At 44.8% G+C, this 20,515-nt stretch overlaps 1 protein-coding gene across 1 annotated transcript in view; it reads left to right on the top strand.

Annotated features, from left to right (window-relative positions):
* LOC135555652 (BAI1-associated protein 3-like) overlaps nucleotides 1-18,576 on the top strand; it is a 32,732-nt gene extending 14,156 nt beyond the window's left edge. The window contains exons 3-34 of the mRNA XM_064988276.1: nucleotides 2,258-2,345; nucleotides 3,586-3,669; nucleotides 3,987-4,094; nucleotides 4,925-4,984; nucleotides 6,336-6,402; nucleotides 6,826-7,039; nucleotides 7,180-7,224; nucleotides 7,336-7,413; nucleotides 7,654-7,762; nucleotides 8,620-8,727; nucleotides 8,807-8,899; nucleotides 9,008-9,111; nucleotides 9,366-9,483; nucleotides 9,751-9,875; nucleotides 10,638-10,728; nucleotides 10,810-10,866; nucleotides 11,018-11,115; nucleotides 11,260-11,311; nucleotides 11,708-11,859; nucleotides 12,064-12,187; nucleotides 12,461-12,601; nucleotides 12,822-12,917; nucleotides 13,321-13,536; nucleotides 14,446-14,514; nucleotides 14,665-14,744; nucleotides 14,915-15,023; nucleotides 15,566-15,640; nucleotides 15,759-15,842; nucleotides 16,205-16,325; nucleotides 16,463-16,586; nucleotides 16,749-16,954; nucleotides 17,475-18,576. Coding sequence (XP_064844348.1) covers nucleotides 2,258-2,345; nucleotides 3,586-3,669; nucleotides 3,987-4,094; nucleotides 4,925-4,984; nucleotides 6,336-6,402; nucleotides 6,826-7,039; nucleotides 7,180-7,224; nucleotides 7,336-7,413; nucleotides 7,654-7,762; nucleotides 8,620-8,727; nucleotides 8,807-8,899; nucleotides 9,008-9,111; nucleotides 9,366-9,483; nucleotides 9,751-9,875; nucleotides 10,638-10,728; nucleotides 10,810-10,866; nucleotides 11,018-11,115; nucleotides 11,260-11,311; nucleotides 11,708-11,859; nucleotides 12,064-12,187; nucleotides 12,461-12,601; nucleotides 12,822-12,917; nucleotides 13,321-13,536; nucleotides 14,446-14,514; nucleotides 14,665-14,744; nucleotides 14,915-15,023; nucleotides 15,566-15,640; nucleotides 15,759-15,842; nucleotides 16,205-16,325; nucleotides 16,463-16,586; nucleotides 16,749-16,954; nucleotides 17,475-17,578 — 3,400 coding nt within the window. The 3' untranslated portion in view covers nucleotides 17,579-18,576. The remainder of the gene's footprint in view (nucleotides 1-2,257; nucleotides 2,346-3,585; nucleotides 3,670-3,986; nucleotides 4,095-4,924; nucleotides 4,985-6,335; nucleotides 6,403-6,825; nucleotides 7,040-7,179; nucleotides 7,225-7,335; nucleotides 7,414-7,653; nucleotides 7,763-8,619; nucleotides 8,728-8,806; nucleotides 8,900-9,007; nucleotides 9,112-9,365; nucleotides 9,484-9,750; nucleotides 9,876-10,637; nucleotides 10,729-10,809; nucleotides 10,867-11,017; nucleotides 11,116-11,259; nucleotides 11,312-11,707; nucleotides 11,860-12,063; nucleotides 12,188-12,460; nucleotides 12,602-12,821; nucleotides 12,918-13,320; nucleotides 13,537-14,445; nucleotides 14,515-14,664; nucleotides 14,745-14,914; nucleotides 15,024-15,565; nucleotides 15,641-15,758; nucleotides 15,843-16,204; nucleotides 16,326-16,462; nucleotides 16,587-16,748; nucleotides 16,955-17,474) is intronic.
* The last annotated feature ends 1,939 nt before the right edge of the window (nucleotides 18,577-20,515 follow it).

The raw sequence follows: 20,515 nt of genomic DNA, 5'->3' as shown, positions 1-20,515 counted from the left end.
TAATCAGGGATGTTCCCACCCACTACCTCCTGCTCCCTGGAGACATTGTCTCAGACAGGGGCGTGGAATGCAATGCATGGGGAGATCAGTGGGCGCTGTGTCGGCTGCCAGCAGACTGCCACCACCAGACTGCCATGCACCCGCTGTGATGTGACAGGCAGCGCTAATAAAGGTGCGTGACTGAGAGGGGGCCATGTGGACAGCTCCTCTGTCCTCTCTCTGCATAATGAGACCGGGGGTCTGGGCTAGGAGACAGGTGGGGGGCAGTGGGGGTGGGGTGGAGGTATCAGGCCTGTATTGTTGCTCCTGGTGCTCTGCCACACAACTCATTCCAGAACACTCCTCTAGTCTGGGAAGGGAGGAGAAGAGGGGAGGGGGGTATTCCCAAGGTGTTCAGCTGTGCCAGTGAATCCCTCCGCCACGAATGTGCCTCCATCACCATGGCGACTGGGGCTATGAAATTAGCAAGTGGCAGGAGTCCAGGAGTTCACCAGCTCAGAGAGAGAAAAATTGAATGTATTTTGTATCTTCCTTGGATTAGAATAACGTTCTATGGCAGACATGGTAGAGTGGCTTTGAATCTTTGTTGAGCTTCATATTTTTGCTATTACTCAAGGGAGCACAGCAATTCCCAAGGACCTTAAGTGTAGTGCAGTGAGATGATTCTTATTAAATGATTCACCACTGAGATGGGCTGCTTTCTCACCTTCTATCCACTGTCTGTTTATACTGGTCTTAGGCTACCAATAATTCCCAGACACACACGTTATTTAAGTGATAATGCCAAAGAAGCTGTTATTTGGAGGATATATTGGCACGGGTGTTGTTAGGCCCGAGACTAAGTCGGGGCTGGCAAACTGTGCCAATATATCCTCCAACCACCGGCTTTGAGGGCATTATCACTTTTATACAAATCAAATAATAATGACATATTTTCATTCAAAACTTTATTTTGATGAATTTATTCATACTTTATTTATTTACTTTATTTCATCCTTCCACAGGATATCGTCCCGAAAAACAAATCTAGGGTTGCTACCCAAGCCGGCTGGTCGTTCGTTCTATTGGCTTGGTTGCCAGGGATGCGACCCAGTCGTTCAGTCTTTTTGTTCTGTATCTATGGACCAGTCGTTCGTTCTAAATGTTCCATTGCCATACTGGCTGGCAACGTTCTTATCCCTTGCTTGCTAGCTGACCAACGACGACTAACTTACAGTCACGTCAAACAGTACAGACAGAATAACAATAGCAATTTGTTTATACTGTTTTCTAGTGACATTTAACAATGAGCTAATGAGGCATGATTTCGCTGGCATAGAAAATGTGCTCTCTCGTTAGGACACTGTTGTTTAGAGAAGCGAGCCAACAACACAGCAAACACAGTAACTTGAAACTGAAGCTGGAAAGACTGCAAACTGGCTGCACTTAATTTCGTTTGACCTTTTTTCAATTTACATTTCTTTGTATATATCCATAAAAAAGGATGCCAGCTGATTCATGATTTAGACTGGCTGAGAAACGCTGCCTGCCTCTCTCTCTCGTCCCGACTCCCAACCCCTACACGTTCATTACTATGGGACAGTTGGAGATCGAATTTGAACATTGAAACAATGTTGCAAATGTTGGAGAGACAGACAGTAAAGTTTAAACAAATCTTAGTAAAGTTTAAACAAATATAAATGTTAGTCTAAAAGAAATGTGAGAGAATGTCTAGATGCTTTTTATAGTGGAGATCAAGTGTAGTCAGATGGAACAGAATAAATAAGCATTTTAAACGTCATAGATTTAGCCAGTGGTAATTTTTGGAATAGACACTGTCTGGAATGCGCTTTTAACCAATCAGCATTCAGGATTAGACTCACCCGTTGCATAATAACAGACAATTCCCCTCAGATTTGTTGCTGCAGGAAGGAATGTCTGTCTAGTCTAGTGAAAGACATGGGCTACTGAATCATATATAATGTAACAGTTTGTTCATGATACTCTACTATATGTGTTGCTGGTTGTGATTGACAGCTCAGCATTAGGTCTCCTTTAGTCTTTTGCTAAATGGAAACCAAGCATAATAAAGCTAATCCACATTTACTAAGGACGATAGAAGCATCTGTGAGTAACAGTGTTTACTGAGGACTTAAGAAAGCGTTTCTCTATATAGACCCTTTAGGACAGTTTTGTTTCTATAATCTTAACAGAAAATTCACAGAATGTGTCAAATGAGAATTTAATTGACAGTGTTATCCCACTGTATGTTTTACAGGCTGTCTGAGGGGAATGGAGAGTTCTTTGTGCGTATGAATGGCATCCTCCAGAAACAAGAGAATCTGCTGCGTGCTGCCCAGGCTGAGGTAAACCCTAAACCTCCTTATGTTTGTTTAAAGGGGCAGTGCATTCTAAAACGCAATTTAAAGAAAATATTTCCATTCTATGAGGTTGAAATAACAGTCTGAAATTGTGAAAAGTATGATAATGCCCTTTAAAAAACAACAACTAACTAACTAACAAAAAAACGACTGGAATTTCAGCCTGTTCAGGTGGGATGGAGTTTTTGGCCCACAGCATGACATCACAATCTGATCTGATTATTCTGACCAATTACCAGTAATCTTTTATTTGTATATGTATCCTCTTACTTTGAAGGGGTAGGCTCTAGAGTCTAGACGAATCTATCTCCCAATCAGGGCTGTGCATATTAACATATTTACATTTGTAACAACACACCAACACAATCAGACTGAGCAATGATAAAAAGTACATTTTCATGAACTAACCACATGCAGGTATTTTTTTTAGACATACAGTGATGATTTAAACAATAAAATAAAAAGACTGCATGTGGGCTTTAAGTAGGAAGATCCTTGAAAGGAAAATAACTTGTTTTAAGGAGACTATAGGGGAAAGGTCTTGGGTAGTATACACATACTTTGCTCTCGCCGGTCCCCTCTGCTATGCCTATGTAACGGGGGTCAATGTGCTGCCAACAGCTTAGCATCCTCCACTGTCCAACTGCCCCACACTGGGCTCGAACCAGCGATCCTCTGCTTCGCAACGCACGTGACCGCCCTCCTTAACAATGTTCCAATGGGTTGAACTAGCCAAAAGGTACCGACTGGATCCCTCGGTCTGGTACATTTCAAGCTATTTCTGGAGCTAGCTTACGGTACGTTCATAACTCTCTGTTACACAGTGGGCTGAGGGGACAGACGGACAAGGTTGAGAAGGCCACTCAAAAGGCTGGAGGCTCAGCTGTCAGAAGAAGCTGCTCTCCATGGCTCTCTACCCCCTCACTTCCCACACAAGAGGAAAGAGACTGGGACTGAATGGGGCGCTATTAAGATGTTTATCTGAGAACACTTGTTTTCCAGCCTCTTCAGGTTTTAAAGTGGTGAAAAGGGAACAAAAAGAAAATCAATGATGCAGTCATTGCCTCTGTCTGATTGTGTGCCGCAATTCAAAACGAAAGTGTTTGGTTGGCGATACCAGCTCATTGTGACTTATTCCTCACAACCCTTTCCAAACCTTATTGAAGCAGTCATGGTGATGGAGCCTGCTTAAGGTTTAAAGTTATCTCTCTCTGTGTCTCCGCAGTGCGAAGGGGAAGGTAACACAGCCGCACCACCAGCAGAGCACGTAGACCAGGCCTTCGTTCCAGAGAGGTCCAGCAGGAGAGAGGTGAGTAGCCTGGGCTCCCTAGGGGTAGAACATTCAACTCTAGCGATGGAGGGGTATTTGACTTGTTATTGGCCTTTATTGGCCTATCTCATATCTAGCTCCCCAACTAGAATCTAGTGTCCTGAACCCAGTTTGCCTCTATCCTCACATGGCTGTAGCTAGCTACACTGTTGCGTAAAACTCACACATTGTTAGGTACAGTAAGGTCACATCATTCTATTGACAGAGAATTGTTTCCCAGCTCTCATTTAGCAGTGACCCTGATTTAAGAAAGAAAAACGGTAGTTAAGGCATTCACTGAGGTTGTTTTCTTCCAGCTGGACCTCCTGTATGAAGAGGCCGTTTACACGGTAGTCAACAGGGTGGGCGTGCCCTCGCCAGAGTACATCACCAATGAAGGCGACATCTTCAGCTATCTGCTGAAGGTTCACACACTCTTTTGATCAGCTAAATCCGTTTAGTGAACAGCCCACCTGGCCAAACTCTCACACACACACGGCAGAGACTAACAAACACTTGCTCTCATACACATAAGCACACACACACACACTTATGAATGCACCTGAGTGTGCTGTAATTTACACTTCAAATACTGACTAATAAAATAGACAAGACCAGAAAGAGCCAAGTAAGCTGAAATAATTACTGTCCCAGAAAACAACAGCAGAAATCAGATTGTCTCGTCATGTGACTCCTGTTGTAAACCCCTCCTCTAATCTCTGTCCTCACCAACTGATCCTAGAGGTTCAGTCTGGTGGTAGAGAGCCATTTTTGCTTTGAGACATCTGTAGGAGACTGAGCAGATGTGCTTTGGCTTAGAGCTGATTAAACATCAAAGCCCAGGCCCACTGAGTATTGATGTTCAGCTGTAATATTACATCCATTCAGACTCTGTCACTCCAAAGCTGCATCCTTGCTTCCTCTGTCGCTCTCTGCTTGAGGTGGTGGACCAGGGCACTTGTCCCCATGCTTTGAAGTGACCCCTGGTTCTCTTTGGCCTTTTGAAGATAGTGAGATTGAACCTGTACAGCCATCTTGGATCGGGCTTATGAGGACGCAAATCATTGGCAAGGGATGTAATGCGTATCACCATTGTATTATTGTTTCAAATAGTTGAATAGGTAAGCTTTGATTTATAAACATACAGGTCAAAATGCAGGCAGGAGTATAGTTGGATGTGTATTTCAAATATGCTCACAAACCTATGAGGCTCTCTTGCAAAGAGCACCCTTTTCCACTGTCGTCCCTCTCCTAGGTATTTGATATGGGTCAGGAGGAACATGACATCATTCTGCAGAGAGTCCAAGAATCCAAGGTGAGATGCTTTGTTCCACTTCCCATCTTGTCAATTTACATCTCCTGTCTCCTCTCCTGTCACTTCCTGTATCTCCCATCCGCAGACACACGCCATGTAAGCTGTATGAACAAGATAGCACCGCTGAGTTGTCACTGTGAGGATCTTCAAGTCTGCACCATTTAATGTGCCTTTCTTTTGTGTTTAGCTGTACACTGAGTTTACAAAACTGCTATTTCCATGACAGACTGACCAGGTGAATCCAGTTGAAACCTATTGATATCACTTGTTAAATTCAATTCAATCAGTGTAGATGAAGGGGAGGAGACAGGTTAAAGAAGGATTTTGAAGCCTTGAGACAATTGAGAACTGAATTGTGTGTGTGTGTGTGCCATTCAGAGGGTGAATGGGCAAGACAAAATATTTAAGTGCTTTTGAATGGGGCATGGTAGTAGGTGCCAGGTGCACCGGTTTGTGTCAATAACTGAAACGCTGCTGGGTTTTTCACGCTCAAAAGTTTGCCATGTGTATCAAGACATCCAGCCAACTTGACACAACTGTGGCAATCTTTGGAGTCAACATGGGCAAGCATCCATGTGGAATGCTTTCGACACCTTGTAGAGTGCATGCCCCGATGAATTGAGGCTGTTCTGAGGTCAAAATGGGGGGTGGGGTGGGAACTCAATATTAGGAAGTTGTTCCTAATGTTTGGTATACTCCGTGTATAGCACGTTGCATTCACAAGGTTAAAGTAAAATTCATGGAAAGCACTAACAGCCCTATGTACCCGGAGAGACTGAGCTGATGGAGTGTATTGATAGCCTTAGTGAGGCTCACTGTGCACCAGGAGACATAATGATCTGTGAAAGCCCACTTTGTATGATGCCCTTGACTACCAGCAACCTTTCAAATGTCAGTTTGAAAGAGATGCTGGGCTCTTCTGCAAGACTCCTTGAAAGGTTGTGGGCAGAGAAGAACATATTGTGCCATTTAAATGTTCCATTCTACAAGGATCTCTGTTTCTCGCCGGCGCAGCAGTGTCTTTCCACCTTAGTGACACACAAAGCCCTGGCATTATACACCAGACAAAGAAAACACCCATTGATTATTCTCTCTTGACAGACTCACGTCTCACACTGCAGTGATAGCTGGTATTTTGTTTAACACTAATGAAAGTGTATTTTTCGAGTTAAAGAATCCAAATAACAACAAAGTTCACCGACTAGCTGTTGTTTTCAAAGTGCACTCTATGCCATGTTCAAGGCCCGGTTTTGGAATGCAGCGTGCTTATGGATAGTTTCAGCGAGATCTCTCACTAATGCATGACTCTTAGCCTGTGTACTGCTGTTACTTTGTGCACTTTGTTTTGCAGAGAGCCAGTTTCACCATGAGAGTGTCTGTCATGAAAGGGAAAAATCTAATGGCAAAGGATGCAAATGGTGAGGGGTGTTTGTGTTCGTTTTCTGCTATTGATGGGAAGCAGCATTTGTTTTCTGTGCGTGGATATGAAATGTCATCGTATCCATTTGCCAACTCCAACTCCCCATTGACAATGAATGCAATTGTTTATTATTGAAATACGATTAGAACTATATTGAGTGAGCCACATTGTTCTTTCTGTCTGGAAGAAAAATTAAAACTTCTCATGATACAGTGGTTCAACCAAGACACTACAGCCATCATCACATCACTGTCCACTTTAGATAACACTGGACCACTTTGTCTAAAAGTACACAGGCTGCTATTACTAGCAGATCAATTGCTTTTGATTCCTGAACCTCAATAAGGTACATCACCGTCATTCTAACAGTATAATCTCAGTGTGTCTCTATATTAGTTTAACCCTTATTGTGCCTGGGTAGGGTACAGCGACCCCTATTGCATGCTGGGAATCCTCTTGGGCCAGAGCCCTCGGGAGACAGAGGATAAGAAGGAGAGGAAGTTCAGCTTCAGGAAGAGGAAGGAGAAGCTGGAGAAGAGGTCCAGTACCAAGGAGGTTCTAGAAGCCACGTGCATCCAGGTGACTGAGGTTAAGCCAGAGACTCTCAACCCAGTCTGGAATGAGCACTTTGTTTTGTAAGTATAGTACTGACGGTATGCCGATTCTGAAAGTTGTTGGCAGAACGCTTGACATTTGTATGTGTCTCAGAGCCTGACGGTAACAATGTTTGTTTACACAATGTTAAATTATGATCTTTTTTTTCTTCTTCCAATAGTGACATTGATGATGTCCACGGTGATCTACTGCATATGGACATATGGTAAGATTAAACACAGTATGGGCCTTTCCACTTTCAGTCCAGATTCCTGAAAACGGAATCTGCATGCTAATGCTATCCAACTGTCCTACTAACCTTTTCTCTTCTTCTCAGGGACCATGACGATGACGTCTCTGTCGCAGAGGCCTGCAAAAAACTGAATGAAGTCAGTGGACTTAGAGGAATGGGCAGGTAGAACAGGCTTCTGTTTGCTAATGATAAAGTCGGTGAAATAGGCCCTTTAATATAGTGAATGGAGGTCTTGACTGTCAGGTCATTGAGACGCAGTGCTGGTTGATTGCTCTGTGTTATATTTCATGTGTTCATCAGTACCTTATCCCACCAGGTATTTTAAGCAGATTGTATTCATAATTACCTTATCCCACCAGGTATTTTAAGCAGATTGTATTCATCAGTACCTTATCCCACCAGGTATTTTAAGCAGATTGCCAAATCGGTGCGGTCCAATGGGACGTCGTCATCGGGATCATCTGAAGACAATGCTGATGACTTCCTGGGCTGCATCAACATTCCGCTGAATGTAATTCTTTAAAGTTACGGTGTTTTCACTTCCCAACTGTTGTCTACTGGTAATGTTTCTTCTTTTATACAGTAGAAATACATTTGACTTGTATGCAGTTTATTCGAATGTTTGTATCTATTAGCTGTTATAAGTGTTAAATAACATTTATTAATTATACTCCACCAAACTTGCTTCCTGGCTCACTATCTATCAGAGACACCCGTTATTAATTAACTGTAAATCCATCAAAAAGAGTGTGAAGTTTCAGTCTTCACCTTCATCAGACCGGAACGTCACTCGGTTTTAATGGATTTAGAATAAATTATAGTTTTATAATGGAGAGAGTGTTGCGCCTACATCTAAAGAGGCTATTATTTAAGGCAGCACCTCTGTCACAGTTGTTTCCTGGCTTATTGTCTAGCAGGCCCTCGGATCAATATAAAAAAATCTATATATATATATATATATATTTAGGAACTCAGTCAGAGCCTCAACTTACTGTTGAGAGTTAGAATTGTAGAATAGAAAAAGTGAAATTTTGAACTTTGGCAGTTTTTCTCTTGTTATGTCAGTCACTGATAGTCAGTCAATTAGCTCATTTCAGCAAAAAAAAGTAGATTGCTAAGTTAGCTTAGCAGCCAGCTATCTAAACTTTGTATCAGTCTCACTCAGATGTCATATTAAAAACTGCTAACATTTCTCTCCACCACATGGAAGAATGTGCAGAATTGCAGGAAATTAGCTGTAAAACAGGATGTGGGTATGCAGACCAGCCAGCAACTGCAACCCCTCATGATGCGTTCAGACCTTTTGTGGTCCCCACCCTCATCAAAGTTGCCCATCCCTGATCTAGCCTGTTTGTTGTTCGCCTGTAGGAGATTCCTGTGATGGGATATGACAAGTGGTTTAAGCTGGAGCCCCGGTCCAGTGCCTCCAAGGTCCAGGGAGAATGTCACCTGATTCTGAGGCTCTTCACTACCCAGGTAGCTATTACACTCTCTCTGCTCCACAGTACCTGTGTATTCTACCCAAGTCACTTGATCATTCCACTTTGTTCCCAAGAGAGACACTACACTGAGTAAGAGGGAATCCAAGGAAGTCATTCATAAGAAGATGCTGAGTCAGATTCTGGAGTACGAGCATGCTCATATTCAGGTGAAACTCTACTATACAGTGCATTCTATTATCAAGTGAAATGACAGCAATGGCTATGGATGGTTTCCTTATGCTATCCATGTAAATAATCTGTTTTTTTCTCTCCAGAAAGAGCCTTACAACTGGAATGGGCAGGTGAGTCCTCCAGCATGGACTGTGCTGTCTCATCATGCGGTGCAAACTGACCTCTCACCCCTGCAACAGGCCATCATGTAAGTAGCTACAATAGTAACACTTCAATGTAGACCATATGCCAAAGGTATTGCGGTGGTCCAAATGAGAAAATCAAAGTTATGCCAAGTCAAGCTGGAGGAGCCTATGCCAATAAAGTACTGCGTTTTTAAATATGAGTTGCACCTTTTCCTTCCTAGTCCTTTTAGGTCTGAAACCATTCACCTCAGCTGAGAGGTGAGGTTCATGTTAAGTACAGTAGATGTATAGTAGTATGTATTGCTTTGGTCTGCAGTCGCTGGCAGTGCTATAGCAGCCACCACCGGTCCCAGAGGATGTGCTACACTCTGCTGCTGAGGCTCCTGAGGACCATCGACGCAGAGTGGGATCCCCAAGCTGTGCAGGGAGACCTGGTAGGCCTACTGTCTCCTCACAGCTCCCCTCTGGCTCACAATCAACTTTCATCTGGCATTAGGACACGTCATTAACTCACCACTCAACATCCATCATCCTATGACCTAGGGGTCTGTTATTCAATCAAAACCTGCTTTTTTCCCCGGTGCGGTAGTTTTTCTGGAAACTAGACTGAAGCCCAGAATTCTGTCTGAATCTGCTGTTATTGGCGAGATCGATCATTGTGAGGTTGAGTGATGTGATGATGATGTACTTCCTGTGTTCAGGAGCGGCAGCTGTCGGACAGCTTCAGGCTGTACACGGACCACTGTCTGTGTCTGATGAAGAGCATGCGCCAGGTGTTCCCCTGCACCAGTCCAGCCGCCGTCACACGCTGCGAGCTCATGCTGAGGTAAACTCATACCACAGAGGCTGGTGAGGGGAGGAAGGCTCATAGTAATGGCTGGAATGGAATGGAAAACTTGTTTCATGTGTTTGGTACCATTCCGTTCCAGCTATTACTATGAGCACGTGCTTCCCAATTAAAGTGCCACCAGCCACCTGTGACTCCCACCAACCCCTCTCTCTCTCTCTCGCCGCATCAAACACTCGCCAGCGCTGTCATACCAGACCAAACACTCAACCAAGTCACTAAAATTAAACCACAGATGGAGTACCTAGAACAGTCAAGCCAATAGGAGGGCAGGGTGACTAAATCATAAGCCTATTGGGAGGGTTTTCTACTTGAATGGTGATGACTGTGCCAATAAAAGCAGGCTCATGTTGCTATACTCTTTCTCTGTGAGCAGCCCCATGGGGCACTGTACTTCTGTGTCGCACAGACCAGATGAATGGAGATCCTGCAGGGCCTTTTCCAATAAGATTTCTATGTCTGCCCAGTGATTGACACTCCTGCAGAGATCTCTGTGTATTGTGGACACAAACACACAAAAAAACCATGTACTCAAACACATACTAATCATTCTTGCTGTCAGTCACCTTAATTTAAAAAGGCTGACAGAAATGACAGGCTTGGCCAATCAGGATTGTGTGTTCCAGCAATCATTTAGATTACCCACAAATCACCTTGCATTGTGCCTTTTGTCTTTTACTCAGTAATGAGTTGTTGGGCTACAATAACAGGCCCATGCTTCCCTTTGTGTTTGTGACTCAGGGGTGTAGGACACATGCAGACCATGCCGGCCTTCAAGACTGCGTGCCCCCTTCGAAATGAACTGCATTTGGAAATTGCCACTGTTGTCAAGGTACAACATAAATATAAGGAAGACCTGTTAGTGTTAGCACTGTTGACTAATTCGAATGACTGCAATTTTTGATTTCAACAGAAAGGTACAGTGGAGTGGTACGAGAGCACAATTTCACAATTCAAACCAGAGGACGGGGTAAGTTGACACCATAAGAATTGATAACACACAAAGTCATACAAATAAAGAGAGTCGCACATTCCATATATAAACTCCCAGTCATTTATTGGGTAACACATGGATGGGCCTGTCAGGGTTGTATGTGAGCTGTAGTGTGTCGATTCTATAGGCTCTAGAGGAGCAGCTGAGGAGACTGGTCCAGGTGGTGGATGCAGTGTGTGCAGATGTACAGAGGGGACAGAACGTCTACAACAAGCTCTTCTACAGGTACACAAACAGTCCCTGCAGTTTATTGTGTTAATCAAGGAGGGTGACAGGGCGAACTTGACTTTTAAGTAGAATCCTGTTGATTATGTCAAATAGCAAATTAATCCTGTTCTTTGTTTTGTCTTTTTAAACCCCCCCCCCCAGTGCGGTGAAAGTGGATTTCTTCAGCATCGCGTATAGACAGTTGGAGAAAATGGTGAGAATTCCTTTGAAACCAAAAGGAATAGAACCTGCCAACATCTTTATCCACACATGATATTTACCCATATATATATATTTTTTACCTTTATTAAACTAGGCAAGTCAGTTAAGAATAAATTCTTATTTAAATGATAGCCTAGGAACAGTGGGTTAACTGCCTTGTTCAGGGGCAGGACAACAGAATCTTTTACCTTGGCAGCTCGGGATTTGATCTAGCAACCTTTCGGTTACTGGCCCAACGCTCTAACCACTAGGCTTACCTGCTGCCCTGATACATGATGAAAAACAGTATACTGATGCATACAGTGTTCCTGTATGTTCAGTATGCATGTATCCTCACTGTTGACCCTTGACCTCTGAGATGGGGTGACTGAACCCTGTGCTCCCCCAGGTCGCGGACGACGTGAGCGTTGCCATGGAGAAGGTGTGTGGCACTCTGGAGCAGGAGAGCTCCAGGTTAACTCAGAGCATGGGAGAGACTCTGTTAGAGCTCTACATGTCTCTGAAAATACTCAAACGCTTCAGAGAGTTCCTCCCTCTTAGGTGAGTTTGTGGACACCCTGCCATCCGGTCAGACTGGTGGATGGTGGATGTTCAGCTTGGTTGCATTGAACTTTTAGAAAACAGAAAGATTGATTAGATGTTGTTATTGCTTGGTGATTTGATCTTGCAGTGAACTTCTCCATATGCTTGAACAAACAATAGATTAGCTAAATGTCAGGTGGTTAATGAGTATTTCTCTCTCAGGGACGCAAAGATGATGGCCTTGACAGGCTATCACAGCTGGTTCAAGACATCTATCCACAAGTGGCTGCAGATAGTCCATGACAAGTCTTGTGACAGGATCCGCAGAGCAGTAGACATGGATCAGGTGAGAAGGCGTTTTATGGAAGTGTCTATAGAGATTGAAAACATGGAACATATGGCAATCAGGATATCCATTACACTTCTACAGCAGAACCCATTGATGATCTGTAACCCACCATGATGTTTCTATCTAATGTACTCGGAATATGAGTTAGTGTCTGTGTACTGTACCTGTGTGTCAGTTTATTTCTAATACAGTACATGTTTATGACTTTCTATAAGTTGTTGTTCATAGAATGTGTGTGTGTGTGTGTGTGTGTGTGTGTGTACTGAACAGCTGGAGCCAGTACAGCAGGCCAAACACAGCTCCTCGGCGGTGGATGTGACAGAGTGTTTCAGCCAGGTGCGGGAGTTCTGGAAACAGCTGTCCTGGCCAGACTCTGCAGGGGCCTTCATCTTTGTCACCCGCCTGACAGACGTGAGTGCCACCGCCACACACACACAAACACACACACCCATGCACACACACACATAGGTGCACGCTTTCACTTCGCTACACATCCAGAGACAGTGTAAAAAGCTCTACAGGTGACAAGCCACAATCACAAACAACCAAAGCAGAAAAAAATGAATACTAATTGAGGGTTTCACTCTCGATGATGATGATGATGATGAGTGAGATGTTGTCTGTGTTGCAGAATTTCTGCAGCGAGGCCGTGTGTTACTCAGAGATGATAAAGCGCAAGATTGAGAGGAGCCAGCAGGGTCGAGACATCAAGAGCCTGACGGTGCAGGTAACGCCTGTGGGAAGGCAGGAAGGAAGGGGGGCTTCAGGATGACGTGGGAAGTAAATGTCAGCGGGTGTTCTTTCCCTGGCAACACAAAGAACTCAGTGGGTTGTCCGTAGTGTAAAATGTTTGGTCTACTTCAGTGGAAGCTGCTTAGAGGAGAACGGATCATAGTAATGGCTGGAATAGAGTAAATGGAATGTTATCATTAACATGGTTTTCATGGGTTTGATACCATTCCATTCACTCCATTCTGTCCATTATTATGAGCCTTCAGCAGCCTCCACTGGTCTACTTACCGTCGTGCCTCTTTTTCGTCCTTTGTTTCCTTCAACCATTCCTCAACCTTTCCTCTGGCTTTCTCTTCTTCCCTCTGCTAATGCACTTCCTGGGTCTTGGTGTGGGCTAGCTGTGCATCGCCCTGAACAACACAGAGCATGTGCGTGTGTTCCTGGGCCACCTGCCTCGGGACCTGGACTGGCAGGGCGTGGAGCAAGCCATGGAGGAGTCTTGCGGGGTGGAGGGGAAGGAGCAGGTCAACAAGGCCCTGAACGGACAGCTCTACAACGTGGATGCGGACCTACAGAGGGAGGCCAAGCGCCTCATCACTCACCTCACAGACAAGGTCCCTCCATCTCATTGAACTGTCCTCTCTGTCGGTCATACTTCGTAACCAGTCATCAAATTGTATTTGTCACATGCGCCGAATACAACAGGTGTAGTAGACCTTACAGTGAAATGCTTACTTACGAGCCCCTAACCAACAGTGCAGTTAAAAAAAAATGAATAAGATTAAGAAATAAATGAACAAGTAATTAAAGAGCAGCAGTAAAATAACAATAGGTCCAGAAGGTGTCAAAGTTATCTATAAAAGTGATTCCAGCAGAGATACAGTAGTCTTTTAGCCAGATGTGTAATGCCAGCAGTCTGCTGAAATTATTGGCCCTTTTTTGTAGTCTTATAATACTAAAATCAGTTCTTTAAAATCCATTTTCAAATGTTCCGTTTTCGCCCTCCTTATGTCGTTTGACCCCACATGGACAACGACAGTGTCAGCTGACCACCTGGCAAGGGTCAGTCAAGACACTTGCCAGTTGGTCAGCGCATGCTCTTAGTACACATCCTGGCAATCCATCTGGCCCTGCGGCCTTGTGAATGTTGACACAGGCAAGGGACACAGTCATGCACATCAATATCAGTTTCCATGAGAACGGGTTACATAAATGATACAGACCTTGGTTCAAATAGTATTTGTTTTCTTGTTTTTTGGGGCATTTGATGGTGCTTGTTTGGAGTGCAAGACGGTCGGGGGTTTCACATTAGGGACTATTCCATTGCTCCCATGTGTCACGCAACCTTAATCCAGCACAGCTAAAGTATTTTGAAGAAAACAAATACTATGTGAACCCAGGTCTGGTTACATAATACTGTATGATATGGCATACTCAAATTAGGTCTTGCCTGGTAACCATTGTCACATTGCCTTGAACAGAGAGGTAAACCAGTGCATTGTGATATTGTGTGTTTTGTCTAGATGCTTTCAGAGCTGAAGAGGTACCTCCAACACATCAGCCTGTCCCCTGACTCCATCAACAACGATGATGTAAGGCTGAACAGTACATTGTGTTCTGCTTCTGTCATGTAGCAGCAACCTCTCTGCTTTCTTCCTTTGTCCTTTCTGGGTTTGAAGACATTTCCTCAATAGGCTTCCCCCTAAGATGGGACACTGTTCTGTGACATTGTTCTGTTTCAGGCCGTGTCCCCCCTCATGAAGTACTTACGTGACACTTTAGTCATCCTCAGCGAGTCTCTGGTGAAGGAGAATCTGGCTAGGTAATTACCTGCTGTGTCACGTCTTTATCTAGATGAGCATCTTAGACATGCACATAATAACGATACCCCTCTGACACATTATGCTGTAGTACAGGTCATTATCTAGCCATTATGATCACTTGACATACAGCGGATTGTTGTCTAACTGTGTTCTCCTGTCTTCTGCACAGAGTTCTCCTCGGCATGTGGGAGCTTCTCCTCAGAATGATCCTAGACACGGTGGCGGAGAACATGGGAGTCCAGGTGGAGTTCTACAACCGCTTCCAGTACACTGTGGAGGTCAGTGGTCTCTCTCTCTCTGTTGACCCCAGAGACAGGGAGAATCACAGTAGTGGCCTATTTCCCCTTGTTCCTCATCTTCCTCCTCCTTTTCACCATCATCAGCTACTCTATCCTTGCTAATTACTTGTGTGGTATAATTTCCATACCACTGATATTCATCAGGTCTCTTGGCGGCTCAGTCCCTGCTGAGGAGAGTCCCCACCAGAATGGCAATGTGACAGTTCCTGTATTCTAATGGAGCATAGAGCTGGCAAGGGACACACAACAGATTTGGATGAAACGTTGTGAAAATGCAAAGCTGCGTGGGTAGAACATGTGGTGTGTTCCATGGTGATCTTCTTCTCCTCCTGGGGGATTCACGCTGTCAGCGAGGATACATACCGGTCTGCTAATATCCTCTGACATATGCTCCAACCAAAGGCGTTAGTTATAGTTACCACCGCTAATTAGCTAGTCATGCCAGTCGAACAGAGCGGAGTATCAGAACATGTAACATGTAACCTGAAAACTGAAACCTTCCCTGCCACAACTCCTTTCAGGCCCTGGTGCAGTTCTTCTGTGCTGATGGAGAGGGACTTGCCATAGAAGATCTGAAGAACCATGTCGACTACAAGGTGAGAGCACCAAGGGTTTATGTACCATTTAGCTACTTGACCGTGGTAGAGAGCCTTTTTTAGTGGGGGTTGTTCCGCTGGTTCCTGACGAGCCCCCTCCCCACTGCTGTTCCTATAGGCTCTTGACGAGGAGCTGAGGCTGAACAAGTGTTCGTCCTTTGAGCTGATCGAGCAGTACTTCCTGGAGAAGATCTCTCAGCAGGTAGTCTGCAGCTTGCTGGGCTGCCACATGTGACTCTAACCCCCGGGCTAGTGTGGTGGGGGAGTGTTGATTAGGAGCTGAAAGATCACAAGACATTTTCTTTTTCTTTATCTCTTTAATGCTAATGTGGTCGCTAACTGTATTCTGTAACAGCGGTTTAGTTTAGAACGCCAGGACAACTTTACAGGCATGTCCACTTACTACAAGCATTTCGCTACGCTAGCATTAACATCTGGTAACTGTGTGTATGTGACAAATAACATTTGATTTGATTGTCCAGGATTCATCTTACTAAAGGGATGTATAACAATCCAATCAATCATCTGTTTATATATGATTTATAATATGGATCTGCCTTTCAGAGAACACTGAAGCACACCCGCTTTGGCCGCATCAGTGTGAAGTGTTACTATGATGCCTCTGAGCAGAGGCTCACGGTGGAGATCCTGCATGCCGCCGATCTCATTGCCTTGGACGCCAATGGTAAATATCAGAGTTCCATTGGCATGCAGCTCCATATGCAGAAAGAATGCCAAATCAATCTTCTGTATGAGCCTCTCATTTGTTCCTGTTCCTCTCTCTCTCTCTCTCTCTCTCTCTCTCTCTCTCTCGTCACACAGGGCTGAGTGACCCCTTTGTCATCATAGAGCTCTGTCCCCACCACCTCTTCCCCATGGCCAAGAGCCAGCGCACCCAAGTGAAGCTCAAGACCCTGCACCCAGTATTTGATGAGCTCTTCTATTTGTGAGTGTCTAATCCGCCTTCTCTATGCACTAACAGAGTAGGAAATGTTGGGATTGGTGGATGATATGATAATTCCCTCTTGACAGCAGCTACATTTGAAAAGCAAAACATGGAGATGTAGACTTCAGTTTGACTCCTTTTCCTCTATCTGCTGTCCCACAGCCATGTCAGCCCAGAGCAGTACAGGCACAGGTTTGCCTGTCTGACGTTTACTGTGATGGACTATGATTGGCTGTCCACCAACGATTTTGCCGGGGAGGCCTTGGCCCCGCTCAGTGACTTCTGTTGGCCAGGGAGACCCAACGCCTCAGCGGCCGGAAAGACCATCCAGCCGACCATTCTGCACCTGGCCCGGAGCAAACCCAGCGGTAGGGAGCAGGGTTAGGGTCAATTTGATTTAAATTCAGTCAATTAATTAAGTAAACCCAAATTCTAATTCCACGTTTTCCACATTGAAAATAATTTAGGAAAATGTGAAAATTTACTTCCTGAATCTACTGAATTGAAAGGAATTGACCCCAACCCTGGTAGGACAGTCCGCCAGATAGACTACAATACATAACCCCACCCCTCTACTCCTCACTGAGAGGAAACGGGCCCCCAGGGAGGAGAACCTGTTAAGTCTGGGAAAGGTTTCCTATTACTCCTGTAATCCAACCTATTACTCCTGTAATCCAACCTATTACTCCTGTAATCCAACCTATTACTCCTGTAATCCAACCTATTACTCCTGTAATCCAACCTATTACTCCTGTAATCCAACCTATTACTCCTGTAATCCAACCTATTACTCCTGTCATCCAACCTAGCGACCCGTTCAATCTAAAGGTAATTGTGTCAGGCGAAAGGATGGATGCACTTACGTTTCTGTTTGCTCTCTCCATCCAGAGAAGCCAATCATGAGGATTTTGGACGCACGGACAGGAGACGGAGAGGCTCAGGAGTTTGTGAGGAAGCTAAAGGAGATAGAGAAATCCATGGAAGAGGAGTGAAGCTGTCAGCACTGGTCTGGTGTATTGGTGTATTCTGACTACGTCTTTGCCACATGTGCTTTTGTACTTGTTGTACTATCCGTATGTTTACAATGTTTACAGTTTTCAAATCCTCTTGTACGTGCACTGAAAATGTAATGCTGAACAAAACACAGTAAGGCATGACTTTTTAAATTGGAATACGAATGTCCTGTCTCTGCTGTATTTTTATGCCTCAAATCAAATACTATTTATCACATGCGCTGCGCTACAACAGGTGTAGACTTTACCGTAAAGTGCTTACTTACAAGCCCTTTCCCAACAATGTGGAGTTAAAAAGTAAGAAAAATCCAAGGGTCCTGTCTGAGAAATATGAGAAATAGCTTATCTTGTAATTATTATTTTGTTTTCTAAAGAGCTCATTGAATGCTATCTTTGTTGTATTATCTTTGTTGCATTCCATCTCTAACATCTAACTGAATCTAAAACTAATTTGTAATTGATATGTGTTCAGTCGAATCATGTGGGTGGATCAATCGTTGGGATAAAATATATATTCCCACTACCGTTTCTGAGTTTATGGCGAAGTAGCACAAGGATGTAACACTGCAAGGAAAAGCCATCTGTCGCCAGGTTTTGTAAGTCATCAGAAGGAGTAGTGTCACATATGGCTGCGTTTACACAGGCAGCCCAATTCTGAAATGTTTCAGATCTTTTCACACCAGCTCTTTTTCAGAGCTGATCTGATCAGTCAAAAGAACAATAAGTTACAGAAAAGAGATCACAATTTGGCTGCCTGTGTAAATGCAACCTATGTGACGCCATCTGTGCTCATTGATGATTGGATGTTTATATCTCTTCAGATTATGAACCTTATCCCTGAAGAAAAGAGTATTAGTCCTCTATTTGTTATATTGTGAATGTGAACTACTTGCCTTGGATTGTAATGGATTGTGCTGCTGTTCATTGTACCATTCAGATGAAGCCGTCTCTGAAATAAAGATTGTATTTGAATATGATTCACGAGCTCTTATCACATTTTGTTCTCCTTCGAAAAAGATGTTTCCTTCTTTGTAGTGGACTTGCCCATATGACATCAACATGTCGCTCTTCATGTTGCATGAGTCTTCTTCTAAATGGAAACCGAAATGGACTCACAAACATATAGTAGCACTAGACACCTAGAAAAAAAAACATTGATTAGAAATCTTCTGGGGGGAAAACAGCCCTTTGTGTTTAGCTCTAAATGCCAGGGTTCATTTCGATTGTCTTCCAGACCGAAAGATTCCGTCTCTGTCAGTCTTGTGTCTACATGTTCTCTCGCTTCTCCATGTCTCTTTATTTTGCTTTTCTCACTCTATCTCTACCCTCCCCCTCTCTCGCTCTTGCTCTCTGCTCTTGTCACTTATTTTCAAGGCTTACAAAAGGAAACAGCAGATGTCTGTTTACAGGCACTCATTCTCACTTCCCTCTGAATGTCATTCTCAGATGCAGGCCTGTCTGCTCCCACCACCTCCACCTCCATTATCCTTCCACTCTCCTCACTTCCCTCTGAATGTCATTCTCAGATGCAGGCCTGTCTGCTCCCACCACCTCCACCTCCATTATCCTTCCACTCTCCTCACTTCCCTCTGAATGTCATTCTCAGATGCAGGCCTGTCTGCTCCCACCACCTCCACCTCCATTATCCTTCCACTCTCCTCACTTCCCTCTGAATGTCATTCTCAGATGCAGGCCTGTCTGCTCCCACCACCTCCACCTCCATTATCCTTCCACTCTCCTCACTTCCCTCTGAATGTCATTCTCAGATGCAGGCCTGTCTGCTCCCACCACCTCCACCTCCATTATCCTTCCACTCTCCTCACTTCCCTCTGAATGTCATTCTCAGATGCAGGCCTGTCTGCTCCCACCACCTCCACCTCCATTATCCTTCCACTCTCCTCACTTCCCTCTGAATGTCATTCTCAGATGCAGGCCTGTCTGCTCCCACCACCTCCACCTCCATTATCCTTCCACTCTCCTCACTTCCCTCTGAATGTCATTCTCAGATGCAGGCCTGTCTGCTCCCACCACCTCCACCTCCATTATCCTTCCACTCTCCTCACTTCCCTCTGAATGTCATTCTCAGATGCAGGCCTGTCTGCTCCCACCACCTCCACCTCCATTATCCTTCCACTCTCCTCACTTCCCTCTGAATGTCATTCTCAGATGCAGGCCTGTCTGCTCCCACCACCTCCACCTCCATTATCCTTCCACTCTCCTCACTTCCCTCTGAATGTCATTCTCAGATGCAGGCCTGTCTGCTCCCACCACCTCCACCTCCATTATCCTTCCACTCTCCTCACTTCCCTCTGAATGTCATTCTCAGATGCAGGCCTGTCTGCTCCCACCACCTCCACCTCCATTATCCTTCCACTCTCCTCACTTCCCTCTGAATGTCATTCTCAGATGCAGGCCTGTCTGCTCCCACCACCTCCACCTCCATTATCCTTCCACTCTCCTCACTTCCCTCTGAATGTCATTCTCAGATGCAGGCCTGTCTGCTCCCACCACCTCCACCTCCATTATCCTTCCACTCTCCTCACTTCCCTCTGAATGTCATTCTCAGATGCAGGCCTGTCTGCTCCCACCACCTCCACCTCCATTATCCTTCCACTCTCCTCACTTCCCTCTGAATGTCATTCTCAGATGCAGGCCTGTCTGCTCCCACCACCTCCACCTCCATTATCCTTCCACTCTCCTCACTTCCCTCTGAATGTCATTCTCAGATGCAGGCCTGTCTGCTCCCACCACCTCCACCTCCATTATCCTTCCACTCTCCTCACTTCCCTCTGAATGTCATTCTCAGATGCAGGCCTGTCTGCTCCCACCACCTCCACCTCCATTATCCTTCCACTCTCCTCACTTCCCTCTGAATGTCATTCTCAGATGCAGGCCTGTCTGCTCCCACCACCTCCA

This window comes from Oncorhynchus masou, chromosome 15 (genome assembly GCF_036934945.1).
Source record: "Oncorhynchus masou masou isolate Uvic2021 chromosome 15, UVic_Omas_1.1, whole genome shotgun sequence".
NCBI classification, from domain to species: domain Eukaryota; kingdom Metazoa; phylum Chordata; class Actinopteri; order Salmoniformes; family Salmonidae; genus Oncorhynchus; species Oncorhynchus masou.
Note: the sequence above shows the minus strand (reverse complement) of the source record. Positions and strands in the feature narration are given on the sequence as shown.